This window comes from Semicossyphus pulcher, unplaced genomic scaffold (assembly GCF_022749685.1).
Source record: "Semicossyphus pulcher isolate SPU_LCO1_2020_fin unplaced genomic scaffold, fSemPul1.0.p SCAF_13, whole genome shotgun sequence".
Taxonomy (NCBI): Eukaryota; Metazoa; Chordata; class Actinopteri; order Labriformes; family Labridae; genus Semicossyphus; species Semicossyphus pulcher.
Genome location: NW_027211637.1, coordinates 31,358,809 through 31,380,000, shown reverse-complemented (window position 1 = coordinate 31,380,000; position 21,192 = coordinate 31,358,809). Strand labels below are relative to the sequence as shown.

At 40.0% G+C, this 21,192-nt stretch overlaps 2 protein-coding genes across 5 annotated transcripts in view; both read right to left on the bottom strand.

Annotated features, from left to right (window-relative positions):
• Positions 1-5,155, bottom strand: part of hm13 (histocompatibility (minor) 13) — a 12,209-nt gene extending 7,054 nt beyond the window's left edge. For 2 of the 3 annotated variants that reach the window (XM_069660677.1, XM_069660678.1), the window contains exons 1-4: positions 4,763-5,155; positions 828-926; positions 649-731; positions 459-547 (exon numbers count right to left, since the gene is read on the bottom strand). In XM_069660677.1, the coding sequence (XP_069516778.1) occupies positions 459-547; positions 649-731; positions 828-926; positions 4,763-4,990 (499 nt within the window). In that variant the 5' untranslated portion in view covers positions 4,991-5,155. Of the gene's footprint in view, positions 1-458; positions 548-648; positions 732-827; positions 927-2,981; positions 3,018-4,762 lie in introns of all 3 variants that reach the window. The other variant, XM_069660676.1, reaches the window with a different exon arrangement.
• A 2,079-nt stretch (positions 5,156-7,234) lies between these two features.
• On the bottom strand, positions 7,235-19,550 carry LOC138590224 (deoxyribonuclease-1-like 2). Of its 2 annotated transcripts, XM_069660819.1 has the most exons (10): positions 19,508-19,550; positions 15,010-15,181; positions 14,699-14,787; positions 13,498-13,509; positions 10,741-10,827; positions 10,416-10,513; positions 10,186-10,298; positions 9,054-9,208; positions 8,768-8,864; positions 7,235-8,633 (listed from the first exon to the last, which is right to left on the bottom strand). In XM_069660819.1, exons 2-10 carry the CDS (start codon positions 15,172-15,174, stop codon positions 8,502-8,504), a joined length of 948 nt encoding a protein of 315 aa, XP_069516920.1. In that variant the 5' UTR covers positions 15,175-15,181; positions 19,508-19,550; the 3' UTR covers positions 7,235-8,501. The 2 variants fall into 2 exon arrangements, with proteins under 2 accessions (XP_069516920.1, XP_069516921.1); XM_069660820.1 differs by lacking the exon at positions 13,498-13,509.
• Between the last annotated feature and the right edge of the window lie 1,642 nt (positions 19,551-21,192).

Genomic DNA, 21,192 nt, shown 5'->3' with positions numbered 1-21,192 from the left:
CCTCTGCCTCGTTCGTTTCTGCCTCCAACACAAGCCGATGTCGCTGAACGGAAATAAATTTGTGTTGTTTAAATGTCTCGTGTGTTCTGTGGATTGTCCACGTGAACAGAGGCGTTGTTTCTGCAAAGAGATGTTTCTCGTTTCACGCCCTATCATCAGACGATACCTGCCCAGACCTCACACAGTCCATTTAACATGGATAAGCCTGTTTTAACCCATAACCTGTTTATTGTAGTATTTTCTTAAACATCAGCCAGAGAGTGGAGACTCTGTTTCCTGTTTCCATCAGCACTCATAAGGCAGGTGTACATGCATGGTCATGTGGAATGTGTGCTCAGGTGTGTTGGTGTAGGTGGAGATTATCATGATGTCATTAGGACAGATGGGTGTGGATAAAACTAAAGCACAGGTGAATCCAGAGGTCCTTTCTCAACAGCGTGCTGTGCGGCCGGTCTCACCTTCTTTGGACTCTCCGGAGCCCTGAGTGAAGAGCAGCTGGTACTGTTTGTTGGGGAAAGAATCTGGGAAGATTCTGGACATCAGAGGGCTGAGGGGCAGACACAGGAAGCATCATCATGTTTGTATCTTAAATATAAGTACAATTTAAATCCTTCAATTAGCTGGGTTATATAATCACTGTTTCTTTACCTCATAGTGTGAGACAGAGCCAGGACGCCCAGGCCGAAGAAGTAGACGGACAGCAGCAGGTTGATGTACTCTTGAGAGAATACCTGCATCAGAAACACATCAACATCCAAATCCTCTCCCAGAATGCATTTCTGTGTATGTGAGGTCCCTGGAGGAGGCCAGAGGAACGCCTGAGTTACCTTGAAGAAGAGGTAGAGCCCAAACAGAGTACAGCTGGCAATGATGGGGAACCTCGCAGCGTCCCGACTGGTGATGGTTTCTGGCATGTCTGATGCATTCTGGGAGGACAGAGAGGAGAAAGATGAACACTGAGAGAAACTGAGGGAAAGATAAAGTTAACTTGTCCGATCGAATCTTTAGCTTTGGAAACACTCAACAGTTTCCAGCATTGATCAGACTCCCAGTTACAGTCAGACACTCAGTAAAACACGTCACGCTTTAGAGAGGCGTTTCAGCTAGCCAAAAGTAGCATCTCAATAAGGTCACAGTTGTCCTTAAAGAAGCACCTTGCTAACCAAGCTAGTGTTAGCTGATACATGATCGTTTGCTAACCCCCTCACTCCTCTCCATGTCCACGGCCACAGAGCCAAACTCAAGGCTTCAGACAGAAGCATCCAGTCTCTGAGCGTGAACATGTGCAGCACCAACAAGAGAAGATTCATCTGTGTTCAGAAGAGACTCTGCTGCTTCACGTTCAAACCACAACACATCTCAGGACTCAGCAGAACAAGGCAGGCAGCACAGTACTGTTAATAAAGTGATCAGCCCTTCTTTCCACTGACGTACAGGTGAGTTTACTTGTGTGTGTTTAGTTTGTCCTGAGCAGCATGCTGTCCTTCTACGCCCACATCTGCTGCTGTTACCAAAGACACAAACAGACACAGAAGGAGTGACTCCTGCAGACTGACAGCAGTCCCTGAGAGAGTCACCTCCATCTATATTCTCCTCCATTTAACCCCCAGAGACAGAAAGTGGGACAGAGAAGGAGAGGAGATAAAGTGAGAGGAAAGGACAGAGGAGACGAGGACAGGAGGAGGAGAGGATCCTTGTTGCTGCAGCAAAAGGTGAGCATGTCTCAAAGGAACCTTTCCTTCAAATTACAGGTGAAGTGTGTTATTTATACGCAAGATGCAAAGGTACACCAGAGTACAGAGATTAGAGGGAGGTCGGACCAGCATTTCAAATTTACTATTATCATTATTATTATTATTGTTATTGTTGTTATTATTATTATGATTATGATTATTATTATACCTGAAGAACGACTGACCTTGAATATTCTGCTTTCATCAGCTGACATGCAGGCCTACTGAAAACTAATTACAGCTGCAATATTGATTAATTAGATGTCAACTACTCAAGTTAATGAATAGATTATTATTATTATAGCTGCAGATTAGAGTCATTTTTAAATCTGGTTATTTTCAGGTTTTTCTGTGACAGGAAACTGAATATCTGTGGGTTGTGGACAAAACACGACGATCAGAAGACGATCAGGAAGCGGCAGAAGAGAACAAAGAGGGAAAATGTTTCTGCATTTTGCATGTCAAGAAGAAAAGAAAAGTTTGAGTACAGGTGCGAGGTCAGAAACAACAGGAAGTTTCTTTTGGAAGTTTGACTTTGATCTGGACGTTCAAAATAAAAAGAACTTCCTCCTCTTCCTTTTGTCTTTTGCCTGTCCCTGATATTTATCTGGAACAAATAAACGAATCATTTAATTAAAAAAATAATCACCTATCGAAACAAGTTGCAGCCCTGAAACTAATAAACATTTCAGAATAGCTGCAAAAAGAGCTGAAGGTCACCGTGAGAGTCGGAGCAGCAGAGACAGATGATGGGTCTCTCTAACGCCTGGCACGCTAAAAACATGTTGAAAATTGTAACAGGTGTGTAAAGTGTGAAGGAGACACACATGACGAGAGATAATCACAGCCTGAACAGTTCTGTTCCTGGAGTGTGTGGAGAGCAACGATCTGACCCGAACAGCACCGACTGTCACAGCTGGAAATCTCACGAAATCTGCCGTCAAACGAGACTTCAGAATAAACAAACATGGCGGACGACGGGCAGGAAGAATTGGTGATGATACTTTTTGGACTTTTTACGCCATGGCTGTGGTTGTTGTGCTTCCTGCTTCAGTCAGCTCGCTTCCTGATTGGCTATTCCACGTGACGATCCACAGAGCGCGTGCTCGGCTGTCCTCGGGGTCCCCCCCACACAGCAGGATATCAGATCGTAATTATTGAACATGTTTAATATTTACGATTTGAAATCGGTTTCCACATTTTCATTTCATACATTGTTACTGTAAAAATTGCAGCTCTCATACTCACTCTGAACCCAGAGTCGTAATCATTTTCTCCGAGCTCCTACAGACACACAGACGGAGAGACAGACAGACAGACAGAATGGATGGACAGACAGATGTGTACAGACAGACAGGGAGAGAGAGGGATCAGATTCAGCAAAGAGGAGGACTGGAAGCACGGAGCGAAATCAAAACAAATCATCATTTCTGAATTATTAGAGGATCACAGGTTTGTTTATTCAAGATTTGTTTGTGTCATAATAACGAAGCAGAAGAGACAGACAGGCAGGAAGAATGGAGAGAGAGAGAGAGAGAGAGAGAGAGGAGGGATGACATGCAAAAAGGTTCAGGAGCTGGACTCAAACCCGCCCGTCACACCTGAGAAAACACCTGTTTTCACCATGTTCGCATGTTCTCTTCCTTAAACTGTGTCTCTGCTGGCCACCGTTCGCTCTCACTTTTAGAAGCTCTGCAACTATTGTCACCTTTTAGTCTGTCAATTCATTTCTACACCAAGTGATTGTTTGTTCCATTAAATGTCCGTCCAAGTTTCTCAAAGGCCAGGTGACGTCTTTAAATGTCTTGTTTTGTCCGAACCCCAAAAGATATTTAGTTTAATACCTTATAAAAACTAAATTATAAAATGTCCCTTTAAACACTCTTGAAGCATACTACACGAGTCTGGTGGTTATTACATGTTATTGTGCTTATGCAGAATGACAGGTTTTTACTGATTCAACTATTAAACCTGTGTTCATCATTTTAATGTTGTAGGTGGTAAAGGTGGATCTAATTTTATATTTTATAGCAAAAACTATTTTAGCCTTTGAATTTGGAGGAGTAACAGAATATAGAAGCATAACATTAAAGTACTTCAGTAAACTACCTTTATAATGGCACTTATGTAGGCTAATTAACTTTCAGCCACTGCCTCCTTCCATCAGCACACTGAGCTGCTCTTCATCACCTCCACGCTGCAGGGAGGATGTGGGAGCTTGTTCCGTAACCTAAAGCTGACACAACTGCGCATGTGCACCAAAACCCCCAAAATGAGTGCAAATAAAAGCCTCTTGTACACGTCACTGTCTCACACACACCTGATGCGATTTGACTGCCCTGTATTGGCTCTAACCTCCTCTAGCTTCAGTTTAATCAGACTAAATCATATGTAAAGACATATTGGTTATTATATTTTACATTCTTTGTGCATTTCTTTTCTCTATTTATATTCTTCTTTTTGGTTTGACTTTTAACCTCTCCTCCTGGATGACGTCTGGCCCGGTCAATGATCCCGGCAAAAGGTTGACAACAGGTAAGCAGTTGGCACAGGAGTGTAAACAAAAGAGTACCCTGGCACCCTATCGACAGTGACCATCACTGGACCAACCACCAACAGTACAAGCATGAGGAAATAACACTGAAAAAGACCGTAAAGCCGTACAGCAGAAGCCCTAAGCATTACACAATGTGCAATTAATCATTACAAGCTAAGATTAAAAAAAAAAATAGCTTGGAAGTGAAAACCGTTAAATCACAAACAGCTGTAACGTCAGTTTGAACTTCTTTCTTAAAGGAAAGCGCTCATTTATAAAACTTTTTTAATTACTTTAATAGATTTGGATTTATTATAGTGTAGCATTGTCTTATATAGGCTTTTAGTTTAAGGACATTTTTAAATGATGTAAACTGTTGAGAAACACCTGAACAGCCGTTAGGTAGCCATTAGCTGAACTGGCTAGCCGGTTGATGCTAACGGTAAAAGGGCTTAAAAGAAACCACAGCAAGGGGACTTCCGCTCAAAGTTACCTTAGATTTGGAGCAGGTGACGGACCGCAGGGCTCCGAAAAAGATGGGCAGCAGCGCCATAAACATCAGGCTGCCGTAAGCCAGCGCTGTGCCCTCCGGAGTGGCCACGAATTTAGCCGTGGCATTAAGCGCTTCGGTCCCGTTGGAGTCCGTGGCGTTCAGGGCGTCCAGGATAGCAGCGGCGGCGGCCTCCGGGGCCGAGGCCGGGACCTGTTCAGCCTCAGACATCGTTCTTCAAAGACGGGTTCAGGGGGCTGCGGGCAGTGCTGGAGCTGTAGTGGAGGCTGACAGACGGGTGGAGGTGGCAGCTGGAGCTGAGTGTTTCTCATTCATCTACAACAAACAGTGCTGCTGCTGCCGGAGACTCGTTAAGGCCACGTTTCCTAAAGCGCAGAGCAGAGAGCAGGGGCAGTGAGGTCTCACTCTGCCGCTGTTTCCGGGGAACAGTCCCATCGCCAACAAGCTGCCATGCAAAATGTGTTAAATTAAAGAAATCAGTTTTTATTTTGTGATCAATGATGTATTAAAAGTGTGAGAAAGGGAAAACATCATTACAGTGATAAAAATGATTTTAAAAATGTGATTTAAAACTGTAATAAAACTTTTTTTTTTTTTTTTTTAAATGTAGAACCTTTAAAAACAGAGTTTCGGCCTACTAAGAGCCTCAGCTGACAAAGAATATTATACATAGCCAATATTACAACAGAAACTCAAACAATAAGGCCAAACAAATACATGACACTATTAAGATGAAGATGATGAAATTTAACCCAGGTGATACAGATAAGAGACAATAAAAAGTATTTGCAGATCGGAAGTTTACTTTAATAACCAGGTAATATATAATAAAAGACCTTTCCTAACAAGGTTGGGGATGTTTTCTCAAACCTCAGCTCATGACAAGATGATGTCAAATAAACCTTGCTGTCCCCACAGTCAACAGTCTTTCCGTGCTTTGAGACTGCTTGGTTTTATAACCCTTGAACATTAAACGATAAGTTAAACGAGCAAAACAACGTTTTGCTGCTTAAATCAAAAGTGTCCCAACATTGAGAACAAAAGCGGCACATCTCGACAAAAATAGACGATCTATGCTGGGGCCCAGCGTGTCTTCTTCGTTGGTGGAACAAGTTGTTCTGAGACACATGAGGCTGCAGAAACACAGCAGCGCCTGCAGACAAACAGGAGGACAGAGAAGCATGTAAAGATAACATCTTACTGTGAAGTAACACCATTACTTCAAAATAGGGCTGTCAACGAATATTCTAAATTCAATTATATAATCCAATTGTAATAAAAAACGGATATTCGGATATTAAAATTAATATTCGTTGTGACAAAAAAATCAGCACTACTGCGGCTGTTTGCGAGCTCGCAAGTTCTCGTATTTTCCTCACGCGAACTCTTGGTTACGGAGCATCCTTGAATGCATCACAACGTCACTATGATACATTAATAATTAACTTTAGTCTCGCTGAAACGAGCTAAAACAACAACCGTGTGTCGTGCGGTAATGATGACCCCCAGCATAACAGACAGGTGTAAGTATATTGATTTTTTTGTTAAAGGCTATGTTTGAATAAATATACCTGTCACGGCACAGCTCGCTTGGAACGCTGAATGTCCGTTTTACCGTAACCTAATTACCTAATTTGTTTATTTTGCAAGGTGTAGGATCTTTTAAAAGGCACGTTTCCGTTTAAATCAATATATCTTTGCAAGTAAGTTAGTCTCTCGTTGTGTTGGTATGTCCTCTTGTGGACATATTGTGCAAAAATAGATATTCGAATAGTTCGAACATTTGTGGGATTTTTCGAAGGAATAATCGAACGTCATTTTTGGCAAATTTTGACAGCACTACTTCAAAATCATTAAAAAATAAAAATCTATCAAAATAAAATAGAATAATTCAAAGGAAAAGCAGAAAATCCTCACATTTTAAAAGCTTGAACTATTGAATGTTTGTACATTAAAAATGTCGATCATCTGATTAGTTTTCTGTTTATTATTATTAATTAACTCTTTCAGCGGTACTTCTCGATTTTCATATGTTTGTTTTGTGCACAGATATATATCTGTAAAGTAACTAATTAGATAATTGAGGTACAAAGTAAAAAAATGACCACTAATTTGTGGAGAAGACGAAAGTGGCATGATAAGAAAATACGGTAAAGTATTACGGTAAGTGTGTACCGCAAATTTGTACTTAAGTTGAATATTTATCAAATCAAGTACAAATTGTTCTCCAGTATGAGCAGTGGGTAAATATAGATTAACATTTACAGTACTGTTACTGTCGACTCTTTGCTGCCACCTAGTGGTGAGTTTTTTCTTCAGCAAATCGTTGAATTTCTTTAAATTCTCATTAAGAACATTTTGTGAACAAATATATAAGAAGACTTTCAATATACCGCCAAGAAAAAAGGTTTTGTAAAATTCCACAGGCTTTGTATCATAAAAACATCTGAAGCATTTACATTTACACATATAAAACTTTACTGAATATTAAAAACATAAAAAACACCAATCAAAAACACTCTCCTGACATATTCCAAATATTTACATTAGTTTCTGTACAGAGTCGAACAACAACAAACAACAACAGACAGTTGTATTTTTACAAATGTCAAAATATTTGTACACTGATTCACCTGCTCCAACAGTTATTCAATGATACTAAAATACAATCTACAGTTTTTACAATCATTAAGAAAGTTTAAAAATCCTCCGATACAGGGCGGCTCCCCACAGGTTGATGCTTCAGTTCATCATGTTGTCATCAATGTTGACAACATTATGTGTTTGTGCACTCGGGGTGCTAAACGGCACTTTGGATATAAAACATGTAAATCGCCTGAAAACAAGGAACAAGTTTGGAGCCACGTGGACCTCAATTATTGATCAGTGGTCTTTGATAAAAAACATACTTAAACTCTTTACACGTTAAAAATGTCCCATCCTATTTTTCATCCATTTAGCTTTACAGTTAAAATGAAAAATAAAAAGTACGTGGCATCTTCTAAATGGCAGCCGAAGGCGGTTTTTCTATTTGTACTTTTAGCATCTTTGATGTATAGTCTCTGCTTACCTGAGGCAGTTTTACTTTGGTAATATACAGCAGTCTTTTCAGGTCTTTTAATTTGCTAAAGCCAGTAGCTAGACCACAGAGTGAATATACTCAGTTCAAGTCAAAGTACAAAAGTAAGAGCATCTTAAAGTCACTGATACTGATGCCTCAGAAATGCCTCCAACAAGCCTTAGATGCAGCATCGGCTATCAGCCAGTACGCCTTTCAATAAAAAGATCCTTTCCCATCATTTATAATTTAAAAATGTTTCCTGCACAGAAATAATATATGTTAATGCTTGCACAAGTAGCTGCTATCTAAGAGCAGAAATCAGTGTGATGCTAGCAGAGAGTTTAACGTTAAACGTCAAAGTGAAAATTTCAGCACTTAGTGTTTTGTCTTAAACATTTGAAGGCTGCGTTTTTAATAAATCAAAGTTAGGATGATTCAAAAACACAATAAAAGCAGATTCCTGTTGAAAGTCGGGTTTCTCTGACATCAGGAGAGGCTGCGAGGTGAGACGCTGCTAACGTTAGCTTAAATTACACTTCAGACACTGGTCACGTGACTTCGGTCCAGGTGAGCTAATGAATCTAGTAGAGCTGTTATATTAAATTTAATCCAGTATTAGAGTAGTCAGAGTGCTGATGTGAAGGTGAACAGACCAGATGATCACAGAGCGGACAGGAAGGATTGGACGATGGCAGAGACACTGAGAAGGATCAGGAGGGGCGTGGCCTGAAGGAGGAGGGCAGAGTTCTTTAGTTTCACCTCCACAGGATAACTATCGCTTATCTCCCGCACCTGGCAGACAGAAGCAACAGAGCACAGAGTCAAACTTTCAATCCACTGCCACAGATTTGGAGGAAATGGAAACATCACATTTATCAGTTTTTATTGAAGGAATTTTATTGAAACAAGATGGCCGACAGACGTACCCGTGCGTGGCTGAGTTTGAACTCTGCGCCATAGTTGAAGACTTTTGCAGAAAACGGGCCGATCCCTTTCAGGAAGGACTGCCCGTGTACCACGATCCTGACACGCATACACACACACACACACACACACACACACAGAATAGATAGTGTGAGCAGAAATCAGGTGCCCAAAACAAACAACATTAGAAAATGTGCAAAAGTAATAAAATGGTTCTTTGTTTTCTTCGTCATGTCCTCCCTCTCTCTCGCTTTCGCTAAAATAAAAAACACACACACACACACACACCTGTCAAAAGCACAGCTGGTGTCCTCGGTGACGGTCGTGTCCACTCTGTCCGTGATCAGCCAAGAGAACATTGTCTTGAAGAGTCGGATCTTTTTCTTGTCGTGTCGCGTCATGTAGGCGCAGCCGGCATGGAAATCTCCCAGGAACATCACATTCTGCACACACACAAACACACACACACACACACACACACACACACACACACACACACACACACACACACACACACACACACACACACACACACCAAATGTTACTGAAACTCCTCTATTAGTGGCACGACTGCTGAACATTAAAAACACGACATTGAACGGTGTGATTCCTTTGAATGTGCTCAGTTTTTGGTTCTCTCTCGAAAAGGCTCAGGTGTGTTTAAGGAAAGGTAAGGCAGCTTTTTTTATATATAGCACACAGGAGACAAGGAGGCGATTCAAAGTGCTAAACGTATGCACGGAAACGGCAAAGAAAAGCATCAGACATTAAAAAACTTTGAGGATTAGAAACAAAAATAAAACGTAAACATTGAGCGATTAAACCAAAATAAAATCAATTAAGAAAACATCACATTGTTTTGCAACATTTTGGAAGTAAAATACATAAAACACAGAGTGCAGTAAGAAGATGTAAGAACACAGTAAGTGTTAGCTGCTTTATGCTAAAAGCTAAAAGGCAGAACTGAATGTCATTGGCTGCAGCTTTAAACCTTAATGTGAAACACAACAATGTTTTTTCCCTACTTTAAATGCTTAATGGGTCAGTTTGTTGAATTCGCTACTCTACAGTTCGTAGCTTACAGATCTGTTACAGCTTAAACCCATTAAACTGCCTTTGAAACATCCATGTTCCTCTTTCATTTTGCAGGATGAACTTTTAAGAAGTCGTCTTAGCTGACATAGGACCCTGTGACCCCCATAAATCATTCATTTTAAACATTTCCAAAAGCAGGAAGACAAATTACAGAAATAAAGGACGTACATCTTGAAGGATACAAACTGGTGACTGTTGCTAGCTAACAGCTACAGCTAACATCTCCAACTTTACTTCCACTAGGTAAATGTAAACGAGATGCTTCATATTGAGTCTGAAATCTGTTTCTGCTTCTCTCCTTTCAGATCAAACCCCTCTTCCTCACCGTGTTGTTCCACTTCTTGCTGACTTCCATGAAGACGTCATAGAGCTGGTCGATCTCCTTCACCACCTTTTTGGGATCCGTGTGCAGAGGAATCAAAATAAACTTCTTGATTGCTGCAGGACAGAACGAAGGAAACAGGAAGGAGAGCAAGAAGAACAAATACAGAAGGGTTAAAAGTCAAGTTCTCCTGATGTCAGTGAGCCTGTTTAGGTGTGTTTGTGTCCACTCACCAGTTTTCGGGCTCTGAAACTCAACAGCGAATGGCTCTCTGACGAAGGATTGCTTCTTCTGGTACTGATGCTGACCGAGCACGCTCACCGTCTCCGTCCTGTTAGGAGAGATTCACCTTTGAGCTAAAATGCTAAAAGCTATGCTAAATATGTTGAAAAGCTGAAGCTCTAATCCTGCAACCAGAGAAACTGAAACTTTACTATAACAAAAATATGCCCTTTATTTTAATAGATTATATTATTTCGAGGCTATCAAGGTGTGTAAAGGTGTGTTTCTCCTCTTGAACCAGCAGGTAAAGAGACGAAGAACAGCACTGAGTCTTACTTGTAGATGAAGACGTACTGCTGCATGTCCTCGGGATCGTTTCCCAGACTCTTACTGGTCAGGGACTTGTAGGTGTAGTTCTCATACCTCAACACAACATGGAGAAAGACACATTTTTCATTGCTGAACACAGCAGAGAGATTTAAGCTGCACAAAAGCAACAAACAATCACATGTTCACACACATTATTATGTGTTTTTTGTTTGGCAATTTGTGCTAAAGCTTATTTTTCTTCTAAATCTTTAGTTATTCAGGGGTGTACACACAGACGCATTTATGGAACATCATAAACGCGTCTTACCGGTGATATTAGATCTACTCTACCTCACATTTACCACCCAAACTCATCCTCAAACTGCGACCCGCCCTCCTTCAAAATCCTCAGACCACCAGTGGCAGAAACGTCCAGAATTAACCAATTTGTTTGTTATTTAAGTTTGATTTTTTACAGTCACAACATTCATACTAAGCTCATAATAATCATAAAGAATAAAGCAGAATTTTATTCATATATTTCATGTATCAATCATAATTATGTGTGTTTCTAGTTAGGGCCTCTTCTCGTCATGTTTCAGAAGTTCATATCAGTTTTATAAATCGATATAAATAGAGCAGCTGCAACGATAGCATGCTGCTCTCATGTTGATGCATCACATGCTAATAGCGTTCGTGTTCTAAAAGCCAAACTTAAACTTGTCATGGAGTATTTTTATAGTTATACTGCTATATTTACTAAAGGGTCTGAGTCCTCCACCACTGGGACAGCCTTCAGTTAGCTCCCTAATTAGCCTTAGCTTATTAACTGTTAAATGTACCTGTTTTTTAAGTTTCCAACAGATTCACACATGCAAACAACCCACATTTACATAAAGAATCATGCTTTTCATCCAATGTGGATTAGTGTTATACCCCCAAAATGGTCCCAGGTACAGTCGTGCAGCTTTTAAGAGACTTTGCAGATCCAAAGTGTTATTTAGCTTAGCCACCTAGCTAAAATCTCACCGATGAGCAGACTGTAACCAACAACGATAGATTGTAAATTAATTATTAACCAACAAATCAAACAGAGACAAAATTAGTAAGACCAGAGAGGAAGTAGCTGCATGCTAAGCAAAGCAGAAGCTTGTTCCTGTTGATATGCTAACGGTTAAATTGGGCCATTTGTGAGGCACAGATTGTAAGTGGATTAAAGAAGCCGAAGTGGAGCTGCCAAAAACCTGCATTCTTTAAAATGGACAGCAGGGGGCGACTACCCTCAGATTGTGGTCCTACTTCTCAGTAAACAAACAACGACTTAGGGTCTCAATCGCCAATTTGATCTGTTCTATAAAGCAATGGATGCTTTAGGGCGTGGTTACTCAGGCTAATCAGGATAGAGCCGTAACAATGTGTATGCATGGCTTTTTGTAAAGTTTAAAAGCTGTGAACTTGTTTTGAGGCCTTATCAAAGTGCACGAAACGCAGTTTTACCATTAAAGTCGTCTACAAATGTCGTGGTCAGCTTGAACTTGAGCTAAAAGAAACTCTGTGAAGTCTGCTGTTTGTTTTTTCAGAGAGAGTACATTTTGTTTGAAGCGAACTAACTGAACTGCATTTGTTTTGCTGCCTGCCGTCCAGTCTGATCAAGTTTGCTACTTGAATTAAACACAGCATCTCTGGCGTCCCACAAGGCTATGTGCTTGGTCTTCTACTTTTCTACTTTTACATGCAGCATGTAAGTCCCAGTTTCAGGAAATATGACACGTATTATGATGATTTTCTGACATTATACTGTTTATTGAATAGTGTAATAAATGGACAATAATTTGCTGTAACACTTTGTAAGTAGCAGAGCTGACTCTCAAGAAGGGCAGCTTCAACAGACACTCTTCTAGCTTCAGATTGTTGCTGTTTCTGTAGATTAAAATGTCTGACCATCACTTATTTGAGATTAACAGTCAATGTGTCAAAATATCTGAATTTGTAGACTGTATGAGGATAATGTACTGTAGATCCATTAAGTGTTTAACCTAGCTTAGCACAATGAATGGGAGGTAGGGAGGGGGAAACTGCTGCTGCTCCATCAAAAGTCAAAAATAACCTCCAAATTTCTCAGATTTACATGTTGTATCGTGCTAGCTATCAAGCTAGCTAGCAGTCCATCCCGTAGTCAGCTGGGTTAAGGTGAGTGAGGACAGAGCTCCCAGCTATTGTAGGTTAACAAATAACTCCAACACAAACTGCTGCTAGCCTCATAATACTCAGATAAATATTTGTACTTTTACAACTGTTCAACATGTGAATCAGAAATGTTTGGAGTAGTTGGGAGTCTTAACCCTTGATGGATCACGGCTAGCAGTTCCCCTCTTTTTATGCTAAGCTAGGCTACTAATATTTAGATTTGTGTAATGGATGCACAGAGCTGTTCCTTTAACCTTAAAGGTAAACAGTTAAGGTTCCAGTTTGGGTGAATAATTAACTAAAATGTGGATTTAAATCTGAATTATTCAAAGTGTTAGAACAGCTTTCTACCTGTCTGTCATGTAGCATGTAGCTCACTAATAAACCTGTAAATACTGACACTTCAGATGTGATCTGTTGAGGCGGATCTGATTGACAGTCAGCTGATTGCAGAGTTACTGTGATAGTAACTGTACAAAACAAAGTGTTACCTTTGATTAAAAGGTCATTAGGATTAGTAAAGACGGTAAATAAAGGTGATTGGGATGATTAATTGGGATTAGACGACGTTTCACATGCTTATAAAATCCACCGTACCTGTCAGTTTCCCTGTTGGAGGCAGACAGCAGACACATACAGGTAATGATCACCATATTATATTAATATACACAGTGAAGTGTTAGTGTTAACGTCTGAGTACATCTGTGCTTTAAACGCTTCACTTTTTAAGTTTTGTTCAAAATGTCAAACAATAAAGAAAGACGTCCAGTTGATGCTGAAAATCAATTTGAACAGCTTTTGTAATTTTTTTCAGTCTTATCAAAATGTTTAAATTCAAATCAATTCAAAATAAAATCAGCTACAACCAGCAAAGACACTGACAGAAAAAGTTTGAACAGAAGTGTGTGTGAGTGGTGTGTCCTGATACAGAAACAGGAAATAACTCACATTTTCAATAACACTTTAATTGTCGGAGTTTCAAACTTGTTGGAACCACTTCCTTACTAATAAGCAGTGTGGGTGGTAACATGTTACAAAGTAATCTGTTAGAGTATCTGATTACTGTTTTGTTGTAACGAGTAACGTAACGTGTTCATTCTGCAATCCAAGTAACACAGCTGTGTCAGTGCGCATGTGTAGCTAGCTAACTCAGCTAGCGAGCTGTCAGAGAGGACAGCGTTTACTTTGTGTGAATATTCACATTATTGTGAATGTTTGGGTGAAAGGGACGAGAACAACATGACGGTGAAATGTAAGCTGTGTCTGGAGGAGAAGTGCTCGTCAGCTGTGAAGAGCTCGACTTCAAACGTGAAGAAGCATCTGCAGCTAAACACAGCTCCACAACACTGGTGGGACTAAGAGCCTGTGTTGTGTTGTCAGTCCTGTTATCAGGCTGCAGAGTTACAGATTATGGGCCGTAAATGAGGCGATGCAGAGACGGTAGAGTCGATACATTCAGAGGTAGACGTGCAGCAGGCTACACGCCGTCCTGATGATACAACACATGTGGAACGAGTCACAGAGGGGGTTAATGTTTGGTAACGCAAAGTAATCTAACGCGTTACTTTCCTTAGGAGGTAACGCAGTAACAAGTTACTTTTAAAATGACCTTACCCAACGGGGGCTAATAAGCCACTATTTTGAATGCTTTATGAGTTAAATGATGGCTTCAATAATAGTTAATAAATTGTAATTATTAGCAATATCTTGAAAACAGACCTTCAAACCACCAGAACATTGCAGAGGAACGACGTGGTGAGAGAGTTCAGTGACAGTGAGTTGCTAGTTTTAACTTTACCTGTTGAGAGCGGCCAGCAGAGATTTGATGGCTTTCCCCTGAGGATCCATCACCTCCTGCAGCAGACTGATGTCACAGCGAGACAGAATCTGCACACACACACACACACACACACACACACACACACACACACACACACACGTCCAAGGGACGGCTGGTTTTTAGTACATAAACTACATAAAAGGCAGTGATAAGTTTGTTTTCATTTTTGGTTTCAGTGAAAACCAGCTGTGTGTGTGTGTGTGTGTGTGTGTGTGTGTGTGTGTGTGTGTGTGTGTGTGTGTGTGTGTGTGTGTGTGTGTGTGTTGTACCCGTGTGAGAGTGTGCATCACTCTGGAGTTCGATGCTTTTGCAGAGTTGAATTTCTGCAGATTGAAGGCACATATCCTGAACTCTGACTTTTTTGCTCCCTCAACCAAAGGAGTGAGGAGAGGGAGGAGGAGGAGGAGAGGAAGAGGAGGAGAGCGCCACCTCATGGTTGCACTGTGAAGAAAAGAAAAGACACTGTCACTGAGGGAAGGACCAGGTTTCGCGTGCAGTTCAAAATAAAACCATAAGATAACAGTGCAGGTAAATTCTGTCTTTGTTGCTGAGTGTTTGAGCTTTTAAAGTCTCAGTTGGAGACGATAACTAAGATAACAGAGATTAACATTTTTGTGAATTGTAATTGTCTAAAAAAGACTGTAAAATGTTCAGTCTGTATCAGTGATAAAACAAAGACAAAGAAAGCTCTCAAATCTTCTAAATCTTACATATGCAAAGACAAGTGCTAAAAGATCAATGTTAAACATAAAAACTCAAAACAGAACAACTACAGGTATAACAGGTAGGTCAAAGGTTAAACATATACCATAATCTGCACCGACCCCGTGCTATTCATGCCATCATCTCAATATGGACCAAAATCTCTGAGAAATGCAGCACCTTCATTAATCTGAATTTAGGTTGTGACACAACACAGTGAGTCAGTGACCCGTCACAGGGCAGAATGATACTATGAGCCGGTGTTGTGAGAGTTACAGCTGTAAACAAACAGAGGGAGGCGAGCAGGTGGAAAACTACTGATTGAATCCGTCCTCTTCATTCAGAGACTGAAGCTGGTCGAGAACACACTGCACAGGAACAACATGTCTGCAGTTAATAAGGGAGGGGATATCTAACACAGGAGAGGAGGGACTGAGCTGAGGCTTTGTACCTGAGAATGACGGGAGGAGGGCTGGTGTGTGATCTGAAATAATAACTTCATCTCTTTCTGTTGCCGTGAATGAACTTCAAACGCTTGATTTATTTTCAGAGTCAAAGAAGAACAAGAGGCTACAGTGTGTGAGTGGTTTGACTGGTCTGAAGGAGGAGTGTGAGCGTGTTCAGGCCTGAAGCAGAGAGAGAGCCTGTTTACCGTGACCCTTTCACGCTGTCTGTTTATCTGTCTGCAGGATTACGTCAAAAAAACCTGCCTGATTTTAATTCAACTTAATGGAGGCTTGTAGCACGGGCCAAGAAAGAACCTGCTAAATGGATCCAAATGTGATTCAGAAACACGGCGATCGACCTGATGAACAAGTACAATTTCTTCTTTAACAACAGTTCCAACCCTCACCTGTAGTCATGAGCTTTGGGTAGTGACCGAAAGAATGAGGTCGCGGATACAAGCGGCCAAATGAGTTTCCTCTGCAGGGTGTCTGGGCTCAGCCTGAGAGAGAGGGTAAGGGTCGGAGTAGAGCCGTAGACCCACAGCTCGTGTGGAGGGATTATAAATCCCACCTGGCCTGGGAACGCCTTGGGATCCCCCAGGAGGAGCTGGGAAATGTGGCTAGGGAGAGGGACGTCTGGGCTAACTTGCTTAGCCTGCTGCCACCGCGACCAGACCCCGGACAGGCAGAAGAAAAAGGATGGACAGATTTTGATAACAAGCTGTCATGTAGATTAAATATTTAAGAATCAATGATAATTATTTGCAATCAAACCTGCATAAAGACGTCTGTGGCTCAGGAGGGAGAGCAGACTGTCCACAATAAGAAGATCTGAAGATCTGTATTTGCTGGCTAATCCAGTCTCAAAGGCCAAAGTGTCCTTTGAGAAAAATACTGAACACTAAGTTACTCCGATAGTTGCAGCTAATTTCAGGCACTTTGAGTGTTTGAAGGACTAGAAAGGAGCTACATAAGAGCTGTCTATTTACTGTAAACTGCATTTCATGTAAGATCAGAGGTGTGTCAGGAGCGGTTATGAAGTCACAGGTAACACTTTCAATGCAGTATTTTTGATCTATAAGTCATGCTCGCTGTGTGTGCGTCTAAAATAAGAGAGTGTATCTTATAATCTACCTGAACACGACCAACAAACATGTCACGACCACACACCTGACATAACACACATTCCTGCAGCAGTAGAGCTGTTGTTTATGAGCTGCAGAAGCTGGTAGCTCCTGCAGAAACGAGGAACGTGTTGGTCACCACTCCAACATGAAGCTGTCACTGCAGTCAGATCATGAACACAAGGTCGGTCACATGATCGACCTGTCCAGCTGTGACTCAGTTTGCAGCAGCGAGTCAGTTGACTCAGTTTGAGCCTCTGAGCCGCTCCCAGGTCTGCAGGCGGTCGGACCAGTCGAGTGACTTTGTTCAAAGCGTCAATGTTCAACAGCAGTCTGACTTCTACACACGTTGACTACATTATTTAAACTGAACCACAAAAGTGGAACTGGAAATGTGCAGGTGCTGTGCACATGAATGACTCTCACATTTTAACTGTATAAAGTGAGGACTTGTTAACATCCACTATGTGGTCACAGAGGAAATATCTTATTACTATCACTGCTCAAACCACCTGTCATATAAACAACTACAGAAAGTCTGTTCTTCCAATGGAAGTAGAGCTGCTGAGCAGCGAGCTCAGACATGTGTGCAGCCCAGCAGAGACTCCCAGTGAACAGAGAGGAAGGCCGGTGCAGTTTACTTGTTTCATCAGGGACAATTTGTGGAATAAAAATCTGATTTGAAGGGAAAATTGTGCTTGGTGGGAAACTGAAGTCACTTCAGATTTACATTTGTTTAAACTTTATGTAATTGCTATTGACACCAAAAAAATAGTTTTGGCCGACTTGAGAGAATTTTCTCATCTCTTGCCTGTGTGAATGTGTTTTTAAGGTTCAATATCTTGTGAAACATCACTTCTAGAGCCATGACATATGGGTCCACATCAAATTCATTAAAAAACACAACTAGTTGTCTTTTCCTTGTGTTCTGAATTTTGTAAATTTTAAAAATTGCAGAATGGTTGGTTTTGGGGCCCCAGGCAGTCGGCCAGTTTCAGTAGGGGCAGTTCCATATTTCCTGTTAAAACACTGAGATCAATGTGATCAAACTGAATTCCAGGAACACAATCTGAGAAATTGCAACTAAGACAAGATAAAGTATTGATTTCCTTTTTTCAATGATCAGATGTGTCATCAAAACAATACAAAATCTAGAACTGTGCAGAATCTCCATTCAACTAATGAGTGAACGACTTGAACAGCATCTATGACCTATTAAAAGGGTCACTATAGATGTATTACTGCACTTGCACAAAGGTTGGGGACACAAAGAACTAAAAAGAACATTTGATAAAAAATTATTTTTGCATTTCTTCAGCAGTCTCCCCTGGCTTTTATAAATATTGCTACACATCCAGTCAGCCAAAACACTGAATGTTTTCTCATCCATAACATCCTGTGCTCTCATATTTTGGGATGCATTTTCTCTTTTCGGAGCTAATTTGTAATACAAGTCAAGTATAAGACTTGAAATCAGTCAAATCAAAGAGCCTTTAGGAGTTTTCACACCGTAAGCTTAAATCAGACAGATGGAGATGATGTGGAAACATTAGCAAACAATCTTTTAAATAAGCAGCATGTTCTGAAAGTGCAGTTTTACCTGAATATAAAGGCACTCACAGCTTCTCTGTGACTTTGTTCTGAATGACTGTTGTCACCAAAGTCACCAGCTAACATGGAGACGAGTCAATCTTTAACACCGGCTGACTTCACACATTCCAAACCGCCCCTCTTTAAAGTCTATTTACACATCAAGCCAATGATTAAATCTTTTATTCTGAAATCCCCCTTAACTTAACCCTTAAGTATCTCCAAAATATAAGTTATTTTCCAAACCCTGCAACACAATCTTGCTTACTAGAGCCGCACCGCTACATGACATGAGACTTTTTACAAGTGCTACCTTTGTTATTTTTCCTTGTAAAGCTGTTTTTTTAACAACTTTGAAAGAAAAAATAACAATTACTACATTTTTTAAGCAAAAATATCCTGCAGAGTCTCAGTTGTGAGGATTGTATGCTTTTTTGAGTTTTAGTAAACTTAAAATCTTTGGATTTGGACTGTTGGACAAACAGTAGACGCAGTCTGATGACATCACTCTGGCCTTTAGGAAATAGTGATGGTTCATTATTCTGATATTTATTAGAGCAAACTGATAAATCAATCGAAAAATAAAACAATCAGTAGCTGAAACTCTAAATAATTCTATTTCAACTACAAAACACAAAAACATCCAGTTTAATTTATGGGAAATGTGTTTAAAATACTCCACCAGTCAGAGACAGTTATGGAGAATAATTACACATATTTATATATAATGAATTAAGAGTTTACAGGTGAGTGAAGTCATTAAAACAGCTCTCCACACACTCCTCGCACAGCTTCAAAACCACCTCTTAAAACTCTCTCACACATTAAATGATATATTAAGCACACACAGCAGCTCTTACTGGCCCGGCCCCAGTACAGACTGCTGGTGCTGCTGGCTTTCTTACCTGTTCAGGTGAGCGGAGGGGCGACCGTGTGTCTCTACTGCTGAAAAGCTTCCGTCTGCTGCTGCAGGGTGAAGGCTATTACCTGCTGCAGCTCATGATGATGTCACGTTGACACTTTCCTGGTTGTGTGAGGTTGGCCACGCCCTACAACTCTGCTGCATTCAGGGCCTGTGGGAGAAGAGAGGATGTTTGTACTTTCAGTTGCTGTCTTGACCAGGGTTTAGGTTGTTATTCAGATTTTTTAAGAAACAAAGTAAGACACAGGTGTCATATAAAGGAATCTCTGAATATCTCATTTTAAATAATATCACAAAATGCTGCTTTGTGTTGCAATGGTAGAAGTGGAAGAACAGGCAAAGCTTTGTTGCTCAGTATTTTCCCATGGCCATTAAACTCCAGTTTGAACATGTCTTGAAAAATGCCAAGATTTCATAATCAGGCCATGCTAATTAAAGTCAAATTATCACAAAATAAAAGACTTCCGGTTAGGAATTTTTTGTAAGAGTTGGGTTTCGTCTTGGATTATATTTGACTATAGAATACGTCATATTTTCATTTACTGTAATGAGCTTAAAAAAATATTTATTAACAAATTGATCCACAATTATAATATTTTAACGGTTTATCCACAAGTTTCACTATTTTAATTGTTTGTCAATGATTTTAAGCTAACTATCTAACTCTACTTTAGCTATCTACTTCAACCTTCTATATTTATTTAGCGAACAATTTCACCCATTAATACATATCATTTAATATTTTTATTGTTTGTTCATAATTGAGCGAACTATTTCATCACTTATGATTACTTTGGCTAACAATATAGTTAAGGCTAACTGTATTACTGTATGGACTATTTCGTCCATAATTTTAGCTAGTTAGCTAGTCAACTGTTTATCGTTATACTTTAGATAACAATTAGAACCTTATGTTTATTATCCAATACATTAGCTGACCATTTCAACCATTCATATTAGTTCACATTTAGCTAACAAGTTCAAGTCTTTATCTATTACTTTAGATAATTTAAACCCTGTATTATCTAAATCAGCTAACTACCGGTATTTTAGCCGTTTCTTATAGGCTACTTTAGCTAGCTAGATCAACTGCTAACTATTATAACCGTTTATATTAGTTTACATGAATATTATTCCATTAAATAAGCCAACATTAGCCAACTATATTAACCATATATAAATGTAGCCATTTATTTTAACATTAGCTAACATTTGTCTATGAATAGGCCAACTACGGTATTTCAACTGTATATTACTTTGGCGAACTATTTCAACCATTTATGCACATGTTTTAACTGATTATTTCAACCATTTAACCTATCTAATCCTAAAATAATAATTTCAGGTTTATCCACTACTTTCGCTAGCATCTATTTAAATCATTTTATTTTACCATTAATCTTACTTTTGTAAACTCTTACACATTGCTTTTAGCTAACTGTTTACCTTCTGTGTTTGCTTGGTACTAATTTTCACACAGTCTTTAAATAATGCTCAGGTGCTATATTTTACTTAATAAATGGATACATAACTTAAATAAATCTAATGACCTATAGTTATTGACCTTGACCTAATGACATAATTACCCTCTGGTGTAGGTTACAGGTACCTCACTGGAGTCACTGGTCTATCAAGCTGTTGGGAGGCATACACATTTAAATCCCCATC